At 48.0% G+C, this 19,060-nt stretch overlaps 1 protein-coding gene across 2 annotated transcripts in view; it reads right to left on the bottom strand.

The window, feature by feature from the left end:
- Positions 1-19,060, bottom strand: part of myo10 (myosin X) — an 82,674-nt gene that overhangs the window by 36,564 nt on the left and 27,050 nt on the right. For both annotated transcript variants that reach the window (XR_015115951.1, XM_086204411.1), the window contains exons 3-4: positions 15,928-16,086; positions 3,890-4,077 (exon numbers count right to left, since the gene is read on the bottom strand). Coding sequence is in view for 1 of the 2 variants with exons in the window: in XM_086204411.1 (XP_086060537.1) it covers positions 3,890-4,077; positions 15,928-16,086 (347 nt within the window). In the remaining variant the exon portion in view is untranslated. The remainder of the gene's footprint in view (positions 1-3,889; positions 4,078-15,927; positions 16,087-19,060) is intronic.

Here is a 19,060-nt window from a genome sequence, read left to right as displayed (position 1 = left end):
CAACGAGGACCAGCTCAGGTTCAGGATGCTGGTTAGCTTAGCACAATGTCTGGTAGTGGGTGGGAAGTGTTAGCATCAGCTAGCTCAGGTCCAGGATGCTGGTGTGTCCAGCAGGAGTCCTCCTCTTCCTCATGATCAGTAGCAGCAGTCGCTCTTCTAGTCCTCAACAAACGTTTGGTTCTGTTGACCCAAGTTCCAGTGGAGCTTTGGAGGTGCTGCGTCAAATCACTGCGCCCAGTCAGGAAAGTAGTTCCAGCTACGTGTCTGATTCTAACACTACAATGTCTCCTCATGTTAAACTGTTATTCATCACCAAAGTTACACACAGCCCTGGTTAAATTAATGCAGGCAGAGACGGAGTCATGCTAACACATCCCATAATCCATCATTCATTGTGCTAAGCTAACTAGCCTGGGTCTCTATCTTATTATCTGTTGAATCTGGGAAGGATGGACAAAAAGAGACTTTCTCTAAGAGTTGACGTGTTCCTTTAAAGTGTTCCACCTCAAACACTCACTCATTCATTTCAACAAATGAGGATGAAGGATTCGCTCCCATGCTCTTCTGATCCATCACATGACTACTCTGAGTAACGGCAGCCAGGCAGAGAAAACCACCTCAGAGAACCTCTCAGGTATGTTTTTGCAGGGCGCTGCTACAGGGCTCCGCTGACCTCAGATGCCTGAGTAATTAACACGGCTGGAGAGCCTTGAGTCTGACCCCACACCCGCCCTCTGGGGTCAGGAGGTCTGGGATAAACTGCCAGGTCAAGGGTTGTGTGGAGGCAAATCAAATCTGGGCAGCTTTGGAAAAAAACAAAACAAAACTGCCAGTCAAAACAGCAGCAGGTCTGAAATCTTAATTTTGATCCCTGAAACACTATCAGAGCTTTCATGGTCGTTCTGACGCTCAGCCGGTGTTCTTGTTTACTCTTCATGAGCGTTCGTGTCGTCTTTGAGGCTATTCAATTTAAAATGGGATCAAAAGTGAGCAGCCACTGGGTAGTTTATGACTTTGCAGGGAGCTATGCTAACACTTCCCACCTACTACAAGTCATTGTGCTCAGCTAACTAGCGTGGGTCTCAGCTCCTTAGAGGAGGGTCTCCGTCTTGTCTGTCTCTGGGGACGACGGACAATAAAAGACTTTCCCTACAAGTTTGCGTGTTCTTTTACAAATACGAAGGAAGAAATCCTTGGGGTGTTTTTTTTGTCCACGCCATCTTTTATGACAATCACGGAATGGACACAAGTTTGGTTCCAAAACCTGGAGAAACCGTACGAGTGTCACCACCCGACTAAACACTCAGTAACCATCCCAAGTCCAACTCTTGCTAACTGAGTCACAACCCAGAGGTGGTCCTGGCGGTGGTCTGGTCCACGCAGGCAGGTAAACGCATCGGTGGAAACATTCACCAGCATTAATGAGCAGATGCCTTGTGTTAACCCCCCCCCCCCCCGCCCCCTTTAGCTCCTGCTTCCTTTGCCTCCCTCTGCCTGGATCTGATTACCTACAATCCCTAAATCCAAAGCTTCCTGCCACGCCTGAAAGTGCCAGCTTGCAATTTATAGCTCTTCTTCCTCACATACAGGGAGGCGGTGGGTGGGGGGGGGCCACCGTGTTTTACGAGGGTCCGCAGTGAGACGCCTTTACTGTTTGAGACTGGAGAAAATGTGTCAGGGATCTTTGTGACCCAGACCATGCACTGGGGGCTGCTGGGCAGGACTGTGTGTGAAAACGATCCTCCAGCCAAAATCGAACTCAAGAATCGTTTACAAGCGTGAGACCCGCTGGCAGTAAAGCGTTTCCTCATCGTGGTGATCCGGTTACACCAGGTCCCTTCCGTCACAGAGGACTCAGATTACACTCAAATCAAACGTCCCCTGGCTGGATGTGTGCTCGGGGTCGACCGATACTGCGGCCGATCATTCGTCAGTCTAGGAGCCCAATAACCGATACCTGCAGCAGATATCCAGCTGCAGTAAACGCCTCATTTCCAGTGGTACAAACCCAAACTTAAGAGCTTCAAGTGTAGACTTGAACACACTGAGAAATAAAGATAACACAATATATTAATGAATTATTTTTTGTTTAAATCCACTGACTCTCCCTGGGTTTCCCGTTTGTAAAAGAAAAAAAAAAAAAGTGCTGAGAAGCAGCAACTTCCAAGAATGAATCTGATACTTCTCCCAGTTGCTCCCGGTTTTCCCAAAGCAGGACATTTTTGGAATAATTTGGTGAACATCTACACCACAATGTTAACTTAATTTCCAGTTATTTAAAATTTTCTTACTATCAAAACATCAACATCACACAGAGCCGGAGCCCTAAATATTCTGGTAGCGTAGCTGTGAGAGTAGAGCAGCTCCGGGTCAAGGCGCTCCGGGGGTTTGTCCTCTCTGGCCGGCTGCAGAAAAACTGAAACCTTTGAGAAAGCGTTTTTTTTCTTCTTCTTGAAGTTACAGTTTCTGCGGTCGATTCAAGTGCCTTCACAGACTCTCATCAGTGGCTAAAATGTCTGTGGGTTTTAAAAATACACAACAATGATATGCAGCAAGCACATCTTTGAGAGGGAGAGGGGGTGGCACAGCAGAAAGACTCAGAGGGTTGTGATCTGAACCAGCCCAGTGAGAAGTCCCTGGGGGGGGGGGGAGAAGGGCACCATTGTGCAACTCAATGACAAGATGACATGTTTGTGTTTACGCCTCGCTGTGCTCGCCGTGGCCGTACCCTTGGCCAGACAATAGGGTTTGTGTCCTGAGCAGGAAGACGAAGGCAGCTCAGATCAGAGGGGACTTGTGAGGTGAGAACCTGAACCGCTGGGTTTCTCCACGTGCTCCAGCTGACCACTTGTATGCTCACATCTCATGACGATCGATGTCGCCCCCCCCCCCCAACAAGGTCAAAGGGCATCAAGCGCAATCTTCACATCAGTCTGCTGGCAGACAGTCGCACACCAGCTTTGCTTCTCACAGACTCGCTCTGAAAACTACAAGAAGTCTCGATAACTCGTATACATGTACGTACGTCACCCAAACAACCACCTGGTCCTGAGCCGCTGACGCATTTTTCTGGTGCGTCCTTGTCGGGGATGTGTCCCAGACCACCTCAGCAAGTGGCTGGAGTGACCAGACGTCAGCTTCAACCACAGGTGTGAACACAGTCTTTAGTCATGAGATCCGATCACTGAAAACACCTTCAGAGGTGGTCTGGGCCGCACACGGCCACGTTCCGTCAGTAGTGAGTCCGTATGTGTGTCCTGGCCCCGCTGAAGTGGCCCCCCATCAGCTGATGGGGACTCATCCTGACAAGCTACCAGATCAACAACAAGGTGCCATTTCCTGGAAGAGAATCGTCAGGTCCTACGTGAACGTGATGGTCAACACAATCCACCAACAAAAGCTGTCAAACCAGAGACCAGAGTGCGTTGTTTGTTCTGGTTCTGTTGCTGCCAGAACATCACGTGTCGCCACAGGACATGAATTCAGGATCCCTCGATAACTGCAAACAGTTCCCACACAGAGAGTTATCGTCTGTATCCGCTCGTTGCTTAATCAGGAGCCAAATATTATCGTTTGTAAAATCTAAAAATAACTTGTATTTGAAGCCTGGAGAGAGAATGTCGGTGTGCGTGGGAACACAATGGTGGATGTGCTGGAGTCAGAGAGGAAGGATGTGAGGAAGGAAAGCCACTGACAGAGAGGGATGATCTTTAGAGCCGTGGCCAAACTGACTTGGGGAGAGGGGGCATCTGAGGGGGGAGGGGTTTAACCAACGTTCACCATAACGGTTGGTTCAAACAGTCAATCAGAGGGTGCCATTGAAACAGAAGAGTGGTGAGAAAGCTGCACATCTCTCGCCACAACGAGACTGCTTCGGGATTCTACCCACCTGATCAGGACACACTGGTTCTGCAGCCTCTTCCACAGCGAGCGGTAGCACTCATTGGCGATGGCGAAGATGTGCGGCGAAATCTCTCCCAGGTGATGTCGGCTGTACAGCTCCACAGCTGGCCGGTCGTACAGGCCCGGCAGCGGCTGGTAGGGGTTCACAGCTGCCAGGATGGAGCCGATGTACGTCTGAGGACCGGCAGAAGAACCAAAGAAATTAAATGGGGGGGGGGGGGGGGGGGGCGCGCAATAAACAGTTGTTCTATGGACTTTCAAATCCACAGTGTTTTCACTAGGTTCCAAATGTGAACATCATCTAAAGTTTTTTTCTCCAGATAACATCTACATCAGTAAATGCCGGCGTGTGACGGCACTATGCCAGGCAGCTCAGCAACACTCTTTGACCTTCCACTTGTCTTTTCACCAGCTGCCCGCCGACACACCGGACTTTCCAAAACCAGTTTTGTGTTTCAAAAACAACCTGCCATAACAGAACCGGTGACGTCGGAGCAAAATCAACAGCCATGGAAAAAGGCGTCACATCAGCATGCGTCTGTGAGAAAACACTGGGCTTGGAAAAGTCGTAAAGGTCAAAGCGTGAACGAGGTTCTCCGGCCGTGCGTGAACATGAGAACCTGTCAGAGATCATCAATGTCGTTGTCAGCAAAGGTTAGAAAAACATTCATGATGATGCTGTCAGGACCAGTGAGAGTCTGAGAGGAGTTTTCCATCTTCCAGACGCACAGAACCAGCATCCAGAACAGTTTTGAATTAGTGGGCTGTTTCTCAAAATGGAAAACACAGCAGCAGACGTGACCTTTGAATGATGATGATTGTAGTTTTGATCCCGATGACCAGCCAACACGTCACACACGTGACAGATCCTCTGAACATGACACCTGAGCGCCGACAGCTGCGGTTCTTAATGTGAGAAGAGTGACAGGGGGTTGCAGTTCAGAGAAACGTGTCCACAGGTCAGCAGGTTTTTGGTTAAATGCTTGAAATTACAGCAGTCCAACAGCGTTTTGATCAACCACATCGAATCAGCGGTAAATACCAGGAGACACAGAGGTGGTGGAGGTCACTGAAGGTCTTCAGGGGGGAAACAAAAGAAGCCTGACGCTTAGTGGTGGTGACCTGGAAGTCATGTGACCCTGGTGTCGTTCTTTCATAAACTAACGTTAGCTTAGCACTGCTATCCATTGCATTCAGGCTTCCAGCATCATCAGAGGGGTTCACTAGTGAAGATGATCCTGAGGAACTGAACCTGGAAGATCATCAACTGTTGTTCACCAGAGCTGATTTACTGATTCAATCACCACAGTCACATGGAGCGATCCCATTGGCTGCTGGGGGAGGAGCCAGGAAATGACCACTTCCTGTTGGTGGAGGAACCAGGTGATGACCACTTCCTGTTGGTGGAGGAACCAGGAGATGACCACTTCCTGTTGGACTACAAGCACGCCTCAGTTCATTGATCTGATTGGCTGAGGTTAGCCTGTGATTGATGGAATTGACCACTGGCCAATCAACATGTGTCATGTGTTTTTTTAAACCATCTGCCTTTTTCCAAACGGTTTCTATGGCAACTGGTAGCATCAAGACAGACAGACTAGAGTCTTACTGCTCGTGTTTCTTCCAATCAAAGCTGCAGTTTTTCAACTTAGACAGAACAATGGCGGTAAACTCCACCTTCACTTTCTCCTTCCCCAGATCACAAAACTGTAAGTGCACAACAGATCAGATTTAATCTCTCCTGAGCAACATGGTCCGAAAGTTAAAATCACATTACGACCGGTTGTTTTTCCCGTTAGCACACAGAGTCTGAGTGGCTTTGGCCCGGAGGTGGAGGGGAAACGCATCAAGAGGAGGGCGAGCGGGTCATCCAATCTCCTCCAGCCGACTTCATCTCTACTGGCTCAGATCCAAACCAGGAAAAACCACCAGAAAGCAAAAACCGCTGCCAGTCTTCTGACCATCTGTCCGTCACTAGGGTTTCAGCATCTTATTTTATTGTTTGAGATTTATTCCTGGTGGCTGTTCGGACCAGACATGTTCTTCTCCCTCCTTGCTGTTTATTATTGTTTTACTTCCTGTAATGTGGTTAGAGGTTTATTACGTTAGCATGTAGCTTCAGAGGGTCAGATTCCCTCTAAAACAAGCTGATGAATTCAATCAGGGGACTCTTTTTTTTCCTTACGAAGATGTCAATCAGAAAATATGTCGATTTTGAACAGACAGAATCACGGTTCTGGACCATTTCCAACATGTTCTGGCATGAATGAATCACTCCTATTACTATAACTATGAAAACGGACCTGAAGTTAATGGGTACACCAGCGTTCCAGCTGTTCCTCAGATATGAGGACGACTGTTTAACCAGTGAAGCTCACCCGGGTTTTAACGCTAAAAATGAGAAGACTATGCAGTACGATAGCTGTAGGAGTCCAAAACACACAACAACAAAGTCAAAGACTGGAAATATTGTGGCGTCTTTGAAAGGTTACATGAGGTCAGAGAAGAGAAAGCTGTGCTGATGAGGAAGATGAGCTAATCTGGCCTCGCCATTCCAGCGGCCTACTGACTGACTGACCTACATTCAGCCGACATGCAAATACATTTGAATGGCAGTTGAGGTCGGCCATATTTACATGACAAATACTGCAAAACCACCAGAGTGTGGAGGGGGGAGGGGCTGCAGGGATGTACAGCAGATCATAAATTGTGGAGTGTGAGAGCTCCAGGACGGCGGAGAGTGAACTCAGTGGGCTAAGGTGATGGACGCAGACACGTCCAGCCGCAATGCGGCGCTATGACTCATCTGAGCCAACATGAGCGTGATATTTTAGTGCTCGACCCTCATCAGGTCGCCGGTTTGTGACCGCGGGGGCAGCCATCTTAGATTACAGCAGGGAGGGGCAACAAGTCTATCATAAGAATGAAGCACAGCAGCTATTTATGTTAAAAACTAAAAGGCGCATGAAAAATCAGTAAAAGCCATAAAAACAGCTGCACTCAAACATAAACATCTCTCCTTTATTGAGCTCTGCTCCTCCAGAGTCCCGTCTGGAGCCGCTAAGACTGAAAAAAAGAGAAAATACCTTCAGGCAAAGTCATACCTCCCTTTAACTTGATGAATTGCCACCATTTGGAGTCAATTAGACCCCCCCTCCCGTCGCTCCGTCCTGGTAACGGTTTCCCTGGCAGCCCCCCGGCTGAGAGCTCATTGGCTGTGACTTTCATCACAAGCCCCCCTATTGGCTGAAGTGATTCACGGTGGCCCCTCGTCCCCCGTCAAATACTCTCAGAGTCAAACCGCAGAGGTGACGCAAGTGTTCTTGACGCGTGGGACGTTCATGGGGCCCGACACCCTGCTCATCAATATCTGTGTATCAGTCATTAGACTTCAGGCTGCTCCTGCTTCGCTTTTATAGGTTGCTGATCAGCTCAATCGCGTCAACTTGGTGGAAACACACCTAAAGAACGTTCTCAGGGGATGTTGGAACAGCTCAGTGTCAACGCATCATATCGATCCATGATTGCACCCCTGATGTGAACACCGATGTTACAATTCTACATTGAGCACATTCATAGTCACTGGCAGGATGACGGTTTTGGCTGCAGCGAACACTGCTCCAGTCCCTCTTCCTAAGGTTCAGTCCTGACAGCAAAACAATCGCGTCTAAATCTGAGCGCTGATATCTGTCAGCGAATGCGAATCTCTGATGATGACACTCACGGCTGCCAAAGTTTTCTTGCGTTTCCAAGCCGCTGCTGACCGCGTAACTGAAGAGCCGGGGAGGCAGGCCATCAGTCAGACACCAAGATCTCTGAGAGACAGATGCAGATAAACGCACCGAGCTGGAAATGAGGTCCAGATGGAGAAAGAAGCCGCAGGATCAGAGGCAGAGCGCTCGCCGACCTGCCTGACTGGCGGCAGGAAATGTAAGCGAAGAGAGAGCAAGGAGGGAATACCCAGCAGTCACAGAGTTAGCGTGTCACTGCCGCAAACTCCTGCACATTTGTTATACTTGCCGCCCTGATCCTGCCACTAGCTTACGGCTAACGGTCGGCTACTCTGGAGGGGAGATGACGTCTCAACAATGCTCATTTAGCGCGTGAAATGATGTAGCGGCATGCTTGACTCTAGCAGGGCAGAACAGAAAAGAGGTTTTTCTCTGACTGGAGAACAGTGGGTTCACTGTTACTGTACACAACCTTGGCAGGATTTAGCGACTTGACGTGCCAAGAGAGGCGAGTTTTCAGTTCGTCCTTCAGTCCCAGGGGAATCTGAACAACTTCCCTGCGAGGTCTTCCTGAAAAACACACCAGCGCCAAGGCATCGCGCACGCATATTGATTTTCATGACAAGTGGCCACATTTCCAACCTCACACTTCAGGTTCAGCGTGAAGAAAAAGGAAAGAAAAAAAGTGGAAAAAGTAAATTCCTATAATGTGAGGTCAATGCGACCTTTGACCTTTGACCACCAAAGTCTTCCTCTTTACTCATAGTAGATATTTGACACACTGGAGTGATTTGGAGTAAGTTCCCTCAGGGAGAACCTGAGATACTGCGTTTACAAGAACGAGGATCAGGGGTTCTCCTCTAGGTCAGGTGACTTGTTTTCATCTGATGACGTGGAACAGATAAACTTACTGATCGTGTTCATAATTCTGGATCGCTGGAGGAACACCAACAGCTGCGTCTGGGATGAGTCGCTGGGTTTCTGTTGAGACTGGAACCCACTCCAGCAGACATGAACCTCTGGTTTGAGACACTTTACAACCTCCTACGCCAATAAAAAATTTCAGCTGTAACACAGTAATTTCCTGTCTTGATTTCTGACTAAATTGTGCGAAAGTAAAATCAGTCGCGTTAATCTAAAGAAGTGCGTAGAGTGAGCCGCCCTGCAGGCACACGTCTGAAATTACAGGTGAAACAGAAAATAACTTCTCCCTCATTCTATCGAAAGGTCTCACGTTAAAACAAACCCACAGAATCTGTCCGTGTTCTAAATTTGTTCTCACAGGAAGTGACTTAAACGGCAAAGGTTGTAAAACGCAGTGTACAGGAAATGACATCAGAGGAGTTTTTGGCAGAGGGTTGCGCTACGTTGGCTGGACGTGATTCCTCACATCTGACAGTAATCAGGACACTTGTGCTTTGGTGTGTCGAGGAATGTGTGTGTGCGTGTGTGTGTGTGTGTGTGTGAGTGTGTGTGTGTGAGAGAGTTTATGTTCGTGGAGACAGATGAGAAGTTCAATCCTGAAACCTCTGGAGGGAGGACACAAGGTAACCTACTGAAATGACTCCTGGGGTGAAAGTGGTAGAACACAAACCTAGAAGCCTGGATCAGCCTGTGAGCGATCACTGGAGCTGTTCCTCACTTACGAAGTTAACTTGTCAGTAAAGTTTTCTCCACATTCCAGGTTCCTGCTGAGGACGTTCCAGCAGGACGTGGGGCAGCAGCTGGCTGCTGCCTGTCAACATGCTGATAGCAGGCGGATTTACTTGCTCGTCTGCTGGCCGAGTCGGTTGAGTCAGAGCAGCCAAGCGAAGACGGTTAGGAGTCGGAAATAAATTGGAAATGAATTGAAATCCTTCAAACAGAATGTGAAGTTGTAACAGTTCTCACGTGACGTCAAAGAGAGTTTCTGTTACTGAAGCTAGCTGCTAACCAGCTAGCTTCGCCCTGAGCCCGTCCACAGTCTGGGATAAGCAGCTATAACCTGGTCCAGAGGCTCTCTGGACCCCAGAGTTGAAGGATCTGTGTGCAGAGTTCAACCTCTGTGACCTCTGACATGCCAATTTGTGCCACTGAGACGACGTTGACCTTTGAGGGGGTTGTTTTGAGGTGGGAGGAGCTATACCAGACTCCCGCAAATGATAATTCCAGAGTTAAGTGTCTCTTACAACTAGCGACATCGAAAAGTATCTGCTCCTCCCGTGATTCCACACGTGAAAGCCAAGTACATGAAACCCCTCAACACCGCAGGAAACCACTACTGGAGTTTTGATCACACGGTTAAAGTACAAGTACACTGTTCAAGAGACAAAGCAAACACGTGTTTGTGCCAGCAGTGAGTGAGTGGCTGCGATGGAGCAACAGTCGGGCTCTCCACACACTCATTTACATATTTGGGTTCCCAAACATTTAAATTACTCTGGGAAAACACCACTCGACCGTCAAATGGTGTTACACTGAAGCTCCTGAGTGACAGACCACCAGAAAAAGACAAAGAAGAAGTGTTGAGATAAGAATCAAACAACGTGTGTGTGTGTGTGAAAGTGGTTGGGATGTAAAAATGAGTGTAAATCAATGTAGCGTCCATCAAAGTGATGGAAACACAACTGTGGAATCACTGGAATCTGCTGAGGAGACGAGTGAGGCCACCGGTCGACAGCACAGCTGGCTACAATCACAGCGAGAGACACACACGCACTCACGCATGCACGCACGCACGCACACACACACACACACACACACACACACACACAGAGGCCCGTGTGTTTATTCATATTCATCTCATGCTGCTCTCTGAAAATCACGGAGTCAAATTCCTAACCCAGTTTCAGGGTTTGTGGGTTTGTGGGTTTTGGGGCTTTGCGGCGCGAAGCGATGAAACTCTGATTATCCGTCGCACGGTGGAAATCTCTCAGTGTGTGATTGGGTTCTTAGCAGTGACAACGGTTCTTAAAGGAACAGAAAACGACAAGAAGGAGCTCACTTCGTCAGTGGCGTCTGTTGGCCTGTCAGCAGGATTAAAGAAAAACTACGAAACTGATTTTCATCCCACTTGGTGGAGGGGCGGAGCCTGAGCCAAGGAGGAACCTGAAAAGTTTTGGTTCAACTGGGTCCCAGCACCACCTGGTGTCAATGGGCACTTTCATGTCGTCCTCCTAGAGGGTGGGCCAGATCCTCTCAGATGTGGTCGGAACCTCCTCGGAACGTGGTGATGGGTTATTGTGGAGACTTGGAGGCTACCATGGCGAGGAGGCATGTTTGACACTTGACCATGGAACAGGAAAACGTCGTAAGTGGAGTCACATGGTCTGAACTATGATGAGAGCCCTGAAGAGTCTACAGGCTGAGTTTAAGTCACAGCGCCACCTGGTGGTGACAGGAAAGAAGCCTGATGGAACAAGCATCAAAGAGACTGCGTTATCTTCACCTGATGTCCAGCTACGTCTCACACACACAGGAAGTGTGTGTTCTCTCATGCCACCCAGTGGAGGCAGGAGGTAAGGCAGATGGAACAAAGAGGGAGTTCTATTTTTGGGTTGTCCGCACACCTGAACATCCCATTCTCATGATCATAAATAACATATAAATGTCTCTGGAATGCTGCGATGGAACTTCTTCACATTTGTGAGAGGCCACAGTCACCGATCACGGAGACCAACGGCTGCAACACGCCTCGTTTCTTAAGATGAAGATAAGAAGGAACAGTTCAGAGTACAATAATCTCCAAAGAGGAGAAGAACGGGGGTTTTTTTTTCCTACCTGCGCAATTTCCTGTTATTTGGTGCATTTGTTGGTTTACTCGTGCTAATTTCAAACAAACTACTAAACTGTGCGAGGATGAGTGATGGATTTTGCTCAGTGGATGCTTGAATTTCAGCCAGCGAGCATCAAATTAATCCTCTTCTCTTAATTCTCTTAGATGTCTGCAGGGGTTCTAAGAGGAATTTCGGGCCCCTGACAAATTATGACACTGGGCCCCTCAATCTGACTTCATGCATTAAGCATCACCCCATCCGTCCCGGCCCTTCGCCACCGCAGGAACTTTTCCAGGAATCTGAAACATCCCTCAGGGAGTCAATAACTTTACCTGCCTGAACAGTTGAATGACTCAGCGCACCTGTCACTGCGAGCCATCACCTGACGCCACCAAAGCGCCCGACAGGTCCGTCACACTCTCGATTAGTTAAGTTCTCACCACTTTAATGGCAGCGACTTGCTGCTGCTTGTAAAAGAGGCCAACAAAGGACGTGACGTTGATGTAAAAAGAGCAGGGAGGTATCTGGCAGGAACGTGTGGCTGTCAGGCAGCGGCCATTTTCCGCATGTGGGACAGAGAAGAGGGAAGAGCGGCAAAGTGACAAAATCCAGATGCTGGAAACATGGGATGGACATAACACGGATTTATGTGATTTCTGCAGTCTCCTCCTCAGAACCAGAACTGGACTGAAGTGATGAGCCAGACCATCAAGCCGTGCTGAGGGCATCTGTGGGGAGAGCAACTTGGACGCTGCCTCCTGTGTGTCTCCCACATCTCAAATCACCCTCTTATAAAAGGTGATTCTACTTCTACGACGCGTCAGCACTTGGGCGAGCTGAGGGAAAGATCCTGGTTTGGGTTCAAATAAGCACTTTGTTCTGAAAGTCACAAGTTCATCCCAGCTGTGTTTTTTTTTTTTTTTAAAGAAAAATTCTAAACGCTCCAGCTGGACATGTGACATAGAACGGATCCACCAAAGAAAGCATCACTAACCCTGGACTACAAAAGAACTTCACCCTTGTAAACTTACTTCCTGTTGGATTACAAAATTACCTCATCCCTGACATGCTAACTTCCTGTTGGACAACAACAATACTGCCATCTTAACATGCTAACTTCCTGTTGGACTACAAAAAAAATTCTTCTTGTCTGACACGCTATGTTTCTGTTGAACTACAAACATACCTCATCCCTGACATGCTACCTTCCTGTTGGACAACAACAACAACAATACCCCCATCCTGACATGCTAACTTCCTGTTGGACTAAGAAAATACCTACTCCCTGACATGCTAACTTCCTGTTGGACAACAAAAAAAATACTTCTTGTCTGACATGCTATGTTTCTGTTGGACTACAAACATACCTCATCCCTGACATGCTACCTTCCTGTTGGACAACAACAACAACAATACCCCCATCCTGACATGCTAACTTCCTGTTGGACTAAGAAAATACCTACTCCCTGACATGCTAACTTCCTGTTTGGGTAGGAGTGATTCTTCTGTTCCAAAAATTGATGAGTATGAAAACATTTCATCGTGCTTGTTTATAATTTTTATCTTCCGCTTTGTAAATCCGTTCAGAACTCCGCCACATTTAGAGATACTCACAAATGAGTCGCAAATACTGAAACAGCCTCTGAACTGCTGCTGCTCTTGTAAACCGTGAGGTTATTAGTTGACGAAGCGGAGCGTTTGACACGTGATGGTTCACAGACTCGTACTGGGTCTTTGGCTTCAGCTGCATGTTTATAGTTCTTCCCTTCGGTTTACCACTTCACCAAAACCTCTCCTCTAATTTTCTTTCTTTGCAGTTTTTTGGGGTTAAAAAAAAAAGAAAAAAACAAACCCCGGAGCCCCGTCAGGGTGGGGATTGTGTGGCTGTGATGAATTGATTGGATAATTCCGACCATACGGGAGCATTCAGATGTGATTAAAGTAACGAGATGGCGTTTGTCAAAGGTTACTGCGGCTGATGCACGCAGACAACACAAGGCCGCCTTTGTCACCGGCTTGTTAGGCAGGAAAGTGCTGGCTCAGGTTTGTTCACAGTAAAGGCTGAGGGTTATTTGTCCGTCATATTCCTTTGTTTGATTTCATGTTGACTGGGTCAGCGGCAACACACACAGACGCTTTGTTCACTCGTGATGTCACGAGGAAAACGCTCAGTGTGAGCTTAACATCTGCAGTTCCCCGATATCGCGAAGGGAAAGTGTTTTAATAACAACAATAATGATGATAAATACCGATAATACTCCACCGGGTACCACATGAACTACTAATACTGTTAATCAACTTAATCAACACTATTATTTGAACACTGTCCTATTTAGAGGGGAACCGTTCTGCACCTTGTATTTGTTTACAAGTCTTGTGTGAGACCCCCCCCCCCCCCGAAAAAAAAACCTGTCCCATGTTCCAGTTCTTCAGACACAGACATTAGGCTACACCGTCCTGAGCTACAGGAAGTGGCGGGACGGAGGACAGAGGTCCCCCGAGGGAACAAAATGTTAGCCTGACGATCGCTATCAGGTTCTAATGAGAAGAAACCGCTACGGTTCTTCTCCCGTCTCCGTTTTCAGAACCATGCTGATTCTGCTCCAAAACCAACGAGCTCTCGCCTCCTCCGTCCCTCAACTTGGACGACGCGGCTGTTCTCAGGACCGAGCCACGACCCGTTCGGCTCAGTGTAAGGGCGCCGCTGGAAGAGCGGCCTGGACAGGAGTGTCAAACCCAAACAAACCCAAACTCTCCTCCACCCTGCAGGACTCAGACGGACTGAAAATATCTGTTTGGCTTTTATCACGTGTGCTTCTCATCAGCTGCAAACATAGTCGCCATGGAAACATCCCCTGGACCCCGGTCGGGCCAGAAACCGCTAAAGAGCAGGGTCAGTTTATGTGAATGCACTCAATCTGTTCTCATTCTATGAAATAGATACTGAAGTGGTAAAATCTTTCATTTGGTTCGATGCATTTAGTTTTCTAATCTGTTTCTATCAGGTCAGGCAATGTGAAAATAAAGGGAAATAAAAGAGCGGCTGGTCTCTTCAACCGCAACAACAGCTAAAAATAAAGATCTGGTCAAACAGGCCGGCATCGTTTTTTTTTTTTTGAGCAGGCAGTAAAAACCACAGAAGAAGAGAGAGTCAGCAGATGGGAGGCGTGTGTCAGTCCACTCAGGCCTGATCCTAGATCAGCTGCCTACGGAAATCACATCCAAGTCACGCTTCTCTCTTTTTTTAAACCTCTTCCTTTTTACAGATTTTGTCTTATTCTGAAAAAATTCAGACAGGAAGTCCAGTGATTCTGTTGCTAGCATGTTGTCCGCAGCTAAGCTAACACGACTATATATTTATACACTTAACACACGCGCATCTTATTTCAAGTGACTGATTCAAGAATTTGTTTCATTACAAACAAAACAATCTTTTTCAAATCTTTTTTGCTGTAGGAAAAAAAAAGTAGAATTTACTTGTTCAGAGTTTTTGGATTAAGAAAGTAAAAGCCTGTGTAACTCATTAAAAGTGGGACTTCAACGTACTGAATTTGAAATGAGATGAATCGAGCTGGCAAGAGTTTGAGTTTTTTCAGCGAGATCGAAAATGTGTTTCCCACAGAAACTTTTTTTTCCCAGTGAGTGCCGCTCAGGCTGACGTGGGAGGAGAAGCCGCTGGGTCGGCTGCTGTCAATCAGCTGCAGGGAAGCGTTCCACCTGAGCCGTTTGTAATGAGTCAGACGCGGAGAGCCAAAGCTGTGCTGACAGGTGATCCTCCGGGAGCGGGACTGCATTCCTCCAGAGTCAGACATGTTGGACCAGAGACTGGTGTTTACCTCAGACTCAGAAGGACACGACGGTTCCTCCACGTCTCTCATCAGCGTGCTGACGTTTATCTCTGCCGCAGCGTAACCACAGAGTCAGATTCCTGCGTCTATCTGAGCTCCTCACAGACCTGCCGCCCACCTGACGGCGTCACCAGAGGCCTTATTCTGGGTTCTGACGTGTTCCTCTCACCTTATCCTAAAGGTTCTATGTTGCAGAACCTTAGTATTCATCTAAAATGAGCCTTTAACCCTTTAGACGCTGATTTAGACGCTGCTTGATCTGGAAGCAGGTTCTCACAGGTGCATGCTGTTGGGCTTCATGCTGACTTGTTGATACACGAACAATCATTTGGCCGATAGTCAATACTCAACACGATACAAACAAGCTGATATGATTTCTGTGCTTTGTAGAAACTGAAAAAAAGACAACATTTAAATAGTTTGAATTTGAAAAAGGAACCTTTTGAAAAGCCCATCAGTCGCCTAATATTTGTTTTCTCATCCCTTGAATATGAGCACAGAGGAAGAGAGCAGAAGTGGGCCGATACACGTGTGCTGGCCAGGTAACGACCAGTTCTAAAGGACACAAGTATTTCAGTCGTTAATGGTGAAGCCCGGTCAAACACACTCCGTCCATCAGGTTGTGCTTCACGCCTCCTTCACTAATCTAGCTGACACGGAAACCTACAGTCTTCAGTTGAGCCCACTTACATAGATGTGTCTCTGCTGGTAGCGCAGGAAGAGGTTGTGCATGATGGCGCCGTCGTGGAGGTCCTCCAGGGTGGCCATGTCCTCCACCCCCCTGATGCTGCTGTGGTGCATGGGCTGCACCTTCTGCCTGGTCAGGGTGTTCTGCTTGTAAGTGTACACCTGAAAGACACACAGACAACCGGGTGACTTCAGGCGGGCAATCGGCGTCGTCCAGATAGGTTGACTGACGCACCGACGCTGTCATGCGACGAAATAAAGCACGCAACGTGACGCCAACCAGCACGCAGCTGCAGCCCTCGGTTCAGCTGTGCTGGAATAAAGTCACAAGAAGTTCCCCCAAGAACTTCTACACAAACAAATTTTAGCTCAAAAATTGATGAGTGGATGGTTCGTTCCAGCCAATACAGACATGAGATTACATTACTGGCGCTTAGATGTTTCAGTGGAAGCGTTAGCATGTCAGCAAGGGTCAAAACCCCGGGGGACGGTGGCCAGGCTGCTTCCTGGAGGGCTCTTTACAGAGTCACTCCATTTCAGCTTCCTCCCAGTTGGGGCTCATTTGATCAGGCGCTGCAGGAACAAGTTCCACATCTTTTTATCCACGGACTGAGCTCGGGTCTGAGACCGAGGCACCAGAACACCAGACTGACGGGTCACAGACCCGGGGTCATGACACAAGCATCTCACACCACGGCGTCACGCTTCCTGAGATCTCACAGCTGGATAGATAAACGTTACAGATCAATCCGGCTGTGCCTGCGTTTTCTAAAAACTTTATAGTGTTGTTGATGTTTTCATGTCTTCGAGTGTGACTTCCTGTTCTGAGCTGAAATGATGCCACTAATCACAAAGTCTGACCCTGGATCTGCTGTTGCTGAGGTTCTCGTCCAACACTTCAGCTGGATAATTTAAAGCCGGGAACATGGTAATTAATGGTTCTCCACTCATGTTACTGCAGCAGTGTGAGGCATGAAGGGAGAACCCCGTCAGAGACTGCAGGAGAGAACGTTTCCAACAGGAATGTTGGTCAATACTGAGAAATAATGTTGGAAAAAAACAAAACCTTATTATGATTCAGCATTCCAGTTTTTTTTTTTTTAATTCCAATAACCCACAGTTCTGCAAATATTTACAAAATGGCCTTTGTCTCTTGTTGTGTAATCCTGTGAACCGACAGATCAAAACTAAGTCATACAGCAATGCTCCACACTGGGGAGGAGGAGGAACGACTAGAAAAATGAGAAGGCCAGAGGAGAGAGAGAGAGAGAGAGAGAAGAAGGATTAAACAGGAGAAAAATAACACATTTTTAGCCTCGCTACAAACATGGCGGCATGGCTGGAGCTCCAGGGTACAGTGAGACTACAAACATGGCGGCATGGCTGGAGCAACTGGCTTACCTCCATATAAACCCCTCACTACTTGCCTCTGAAACGTGGGGACAGAGAGGTTGAAAATCTCATGTGAAGAATGAGAATATTCACACGAGGACAGTAAAAGTATGCGTTTCACTGCGTGTGATCATTAGAATGAAGTTGTATCCTGCAGACACAACTTCCACCTCCCTCTCCTGATATGAAAACAAAGGAATAACCGTGCCGGCTCGTATTTCTGGCTCCTTCACTGAGGTGACAGCAGGCAGACGACGCCACCAAGCTGCTCATCACCTGCCGCGGTGTGGCTCCGGTCCAAAAGGTCACCTGATATTCCCAGGCACGTCCACCAGCAGCGCCCTCAGTTATTGTTTCTCGCAGATATCACGACTGTCTGAATTCAAACTGATAAATAAGTCAGAAAATCTCTGGAGTTTTCGTATTTCGGCCTTCGAGCTCGAGTGAAATCAAAGGTCAGCGAGGAGACGGAGGTCAAACTTGAGTCAAAATATTTGAGTGCAGTCACAACCGGAGGAGGAGGCTTGAAACGTATGAATTGTTTGTACAGGAAGAGACAAGACAGCATGATGGGTGTAAAAATACTCTGATACTGATTAGCTGACATACCAGAGGACAGGGTCACGTGATTGGACCAGGACCTTCCTTCTGATACTGGATAAAAATGCAGGAACCAGATCCAGGTGCAGGAGGTCTGATACTACCTACTTCGTTAGCCCTGCTACTTCCCCGTAAGCTCAACTTATCACTGATTAGACTCAACATAATAAATCTGTTGTTCATCGCTGTTCTCAAATCGCAGCCCGCCACCACACAGGAAGTTGTTCAGTAGCCAGCGTCAGTGTCAGTAGCTCCTGAACGGACTGTTCATATGACAAGAACTCAATTGTTTGACTCTAAATTACACAAGTAAGACAGAGCCGATGAGCTCAAACGCCAGAGCCAGTTGTCATCCGTCCCTCCAATCAGACGCAAAAGGGAGGTAAAGGGGAGGAGTCAGAGGTTAATAAACCACAGATGTTTGATCAGAGGTCAAACGTGTCTGCAGGAGGTCGATGCATCATCACCCGTCACTGCAGGGACTCAAAACAACGGCACCGACGAAAGCTTCAAGCCTCAGTTTGGTGGAGTTATCATGGTTGCAGGGAAGATGCGGGACGTCCTGCATATGTGGGGACTATTTAGGGCGCCGGCAGCTGTAATTTAGCGACTGTCAGGGAGGTTTTACGTCGTCAAGACTGTAACCGCATCAGCTTGGAGGAGCCAGCGCTGACTCAGCCTTCTCCACAAACAGCAACAACACTCAGCGACACACATGGAGACTGTTGCTGTTGGCTGGACCTTCGTGAGGAGGCAACTGACGGCTCGGCAGCACGGTCACAGACGTGCCGGAGAACCAGAACGGTTCTGGTCTCCTGGAGGAGAGGGTGAATACTCACTGCTTCATTAGCACAGCTGAAGGTATTTATCGTTAGCACGAATAAACACAAGGGATCCCTGAGTAAACTTGGAGGAGCCAGTAAAAGATACCAGGGACCTTGGTCCAGAGCGGACCCATGAGCCCAGGTCCAGAGCGGACACATGAGCCCTGGTCCAGAGCGGACAAATGAGCCCAGGTCCAGAGTGGACACATGAGCCCTGGTCCAGAGCGGACCCATGAGCCCAGGTCCAGAGCGGACACATGAGCCCTGGTCCAGAGCGGACACATGAGCCCTGGTCCAGAGTGGACACATGAGCCCAGGTC

The sequence above is a fragment of the Aulostomus chinensis genome, chromosome 5 (genome assembly GCF_037954235.1).
Source record: "Aulostomus chinensis isolate RoL2024-O1b breed Wild chromosome 5, RoL_Achi_v1.0, whole genome shotgun sequence".
Classification (NCBI taxonomy): domain Eukaryota; kingdom Metazoa; phylum Chordata; class Actinopteri; order Syngnathiformes; family Aulostomidae; genus Aulostomus; species Aulostomus chinensis.
Note: the sequence above shows the minus strand (reverse complement) of the source record. Positions and strands in the feature narration are given on the sequence as shown.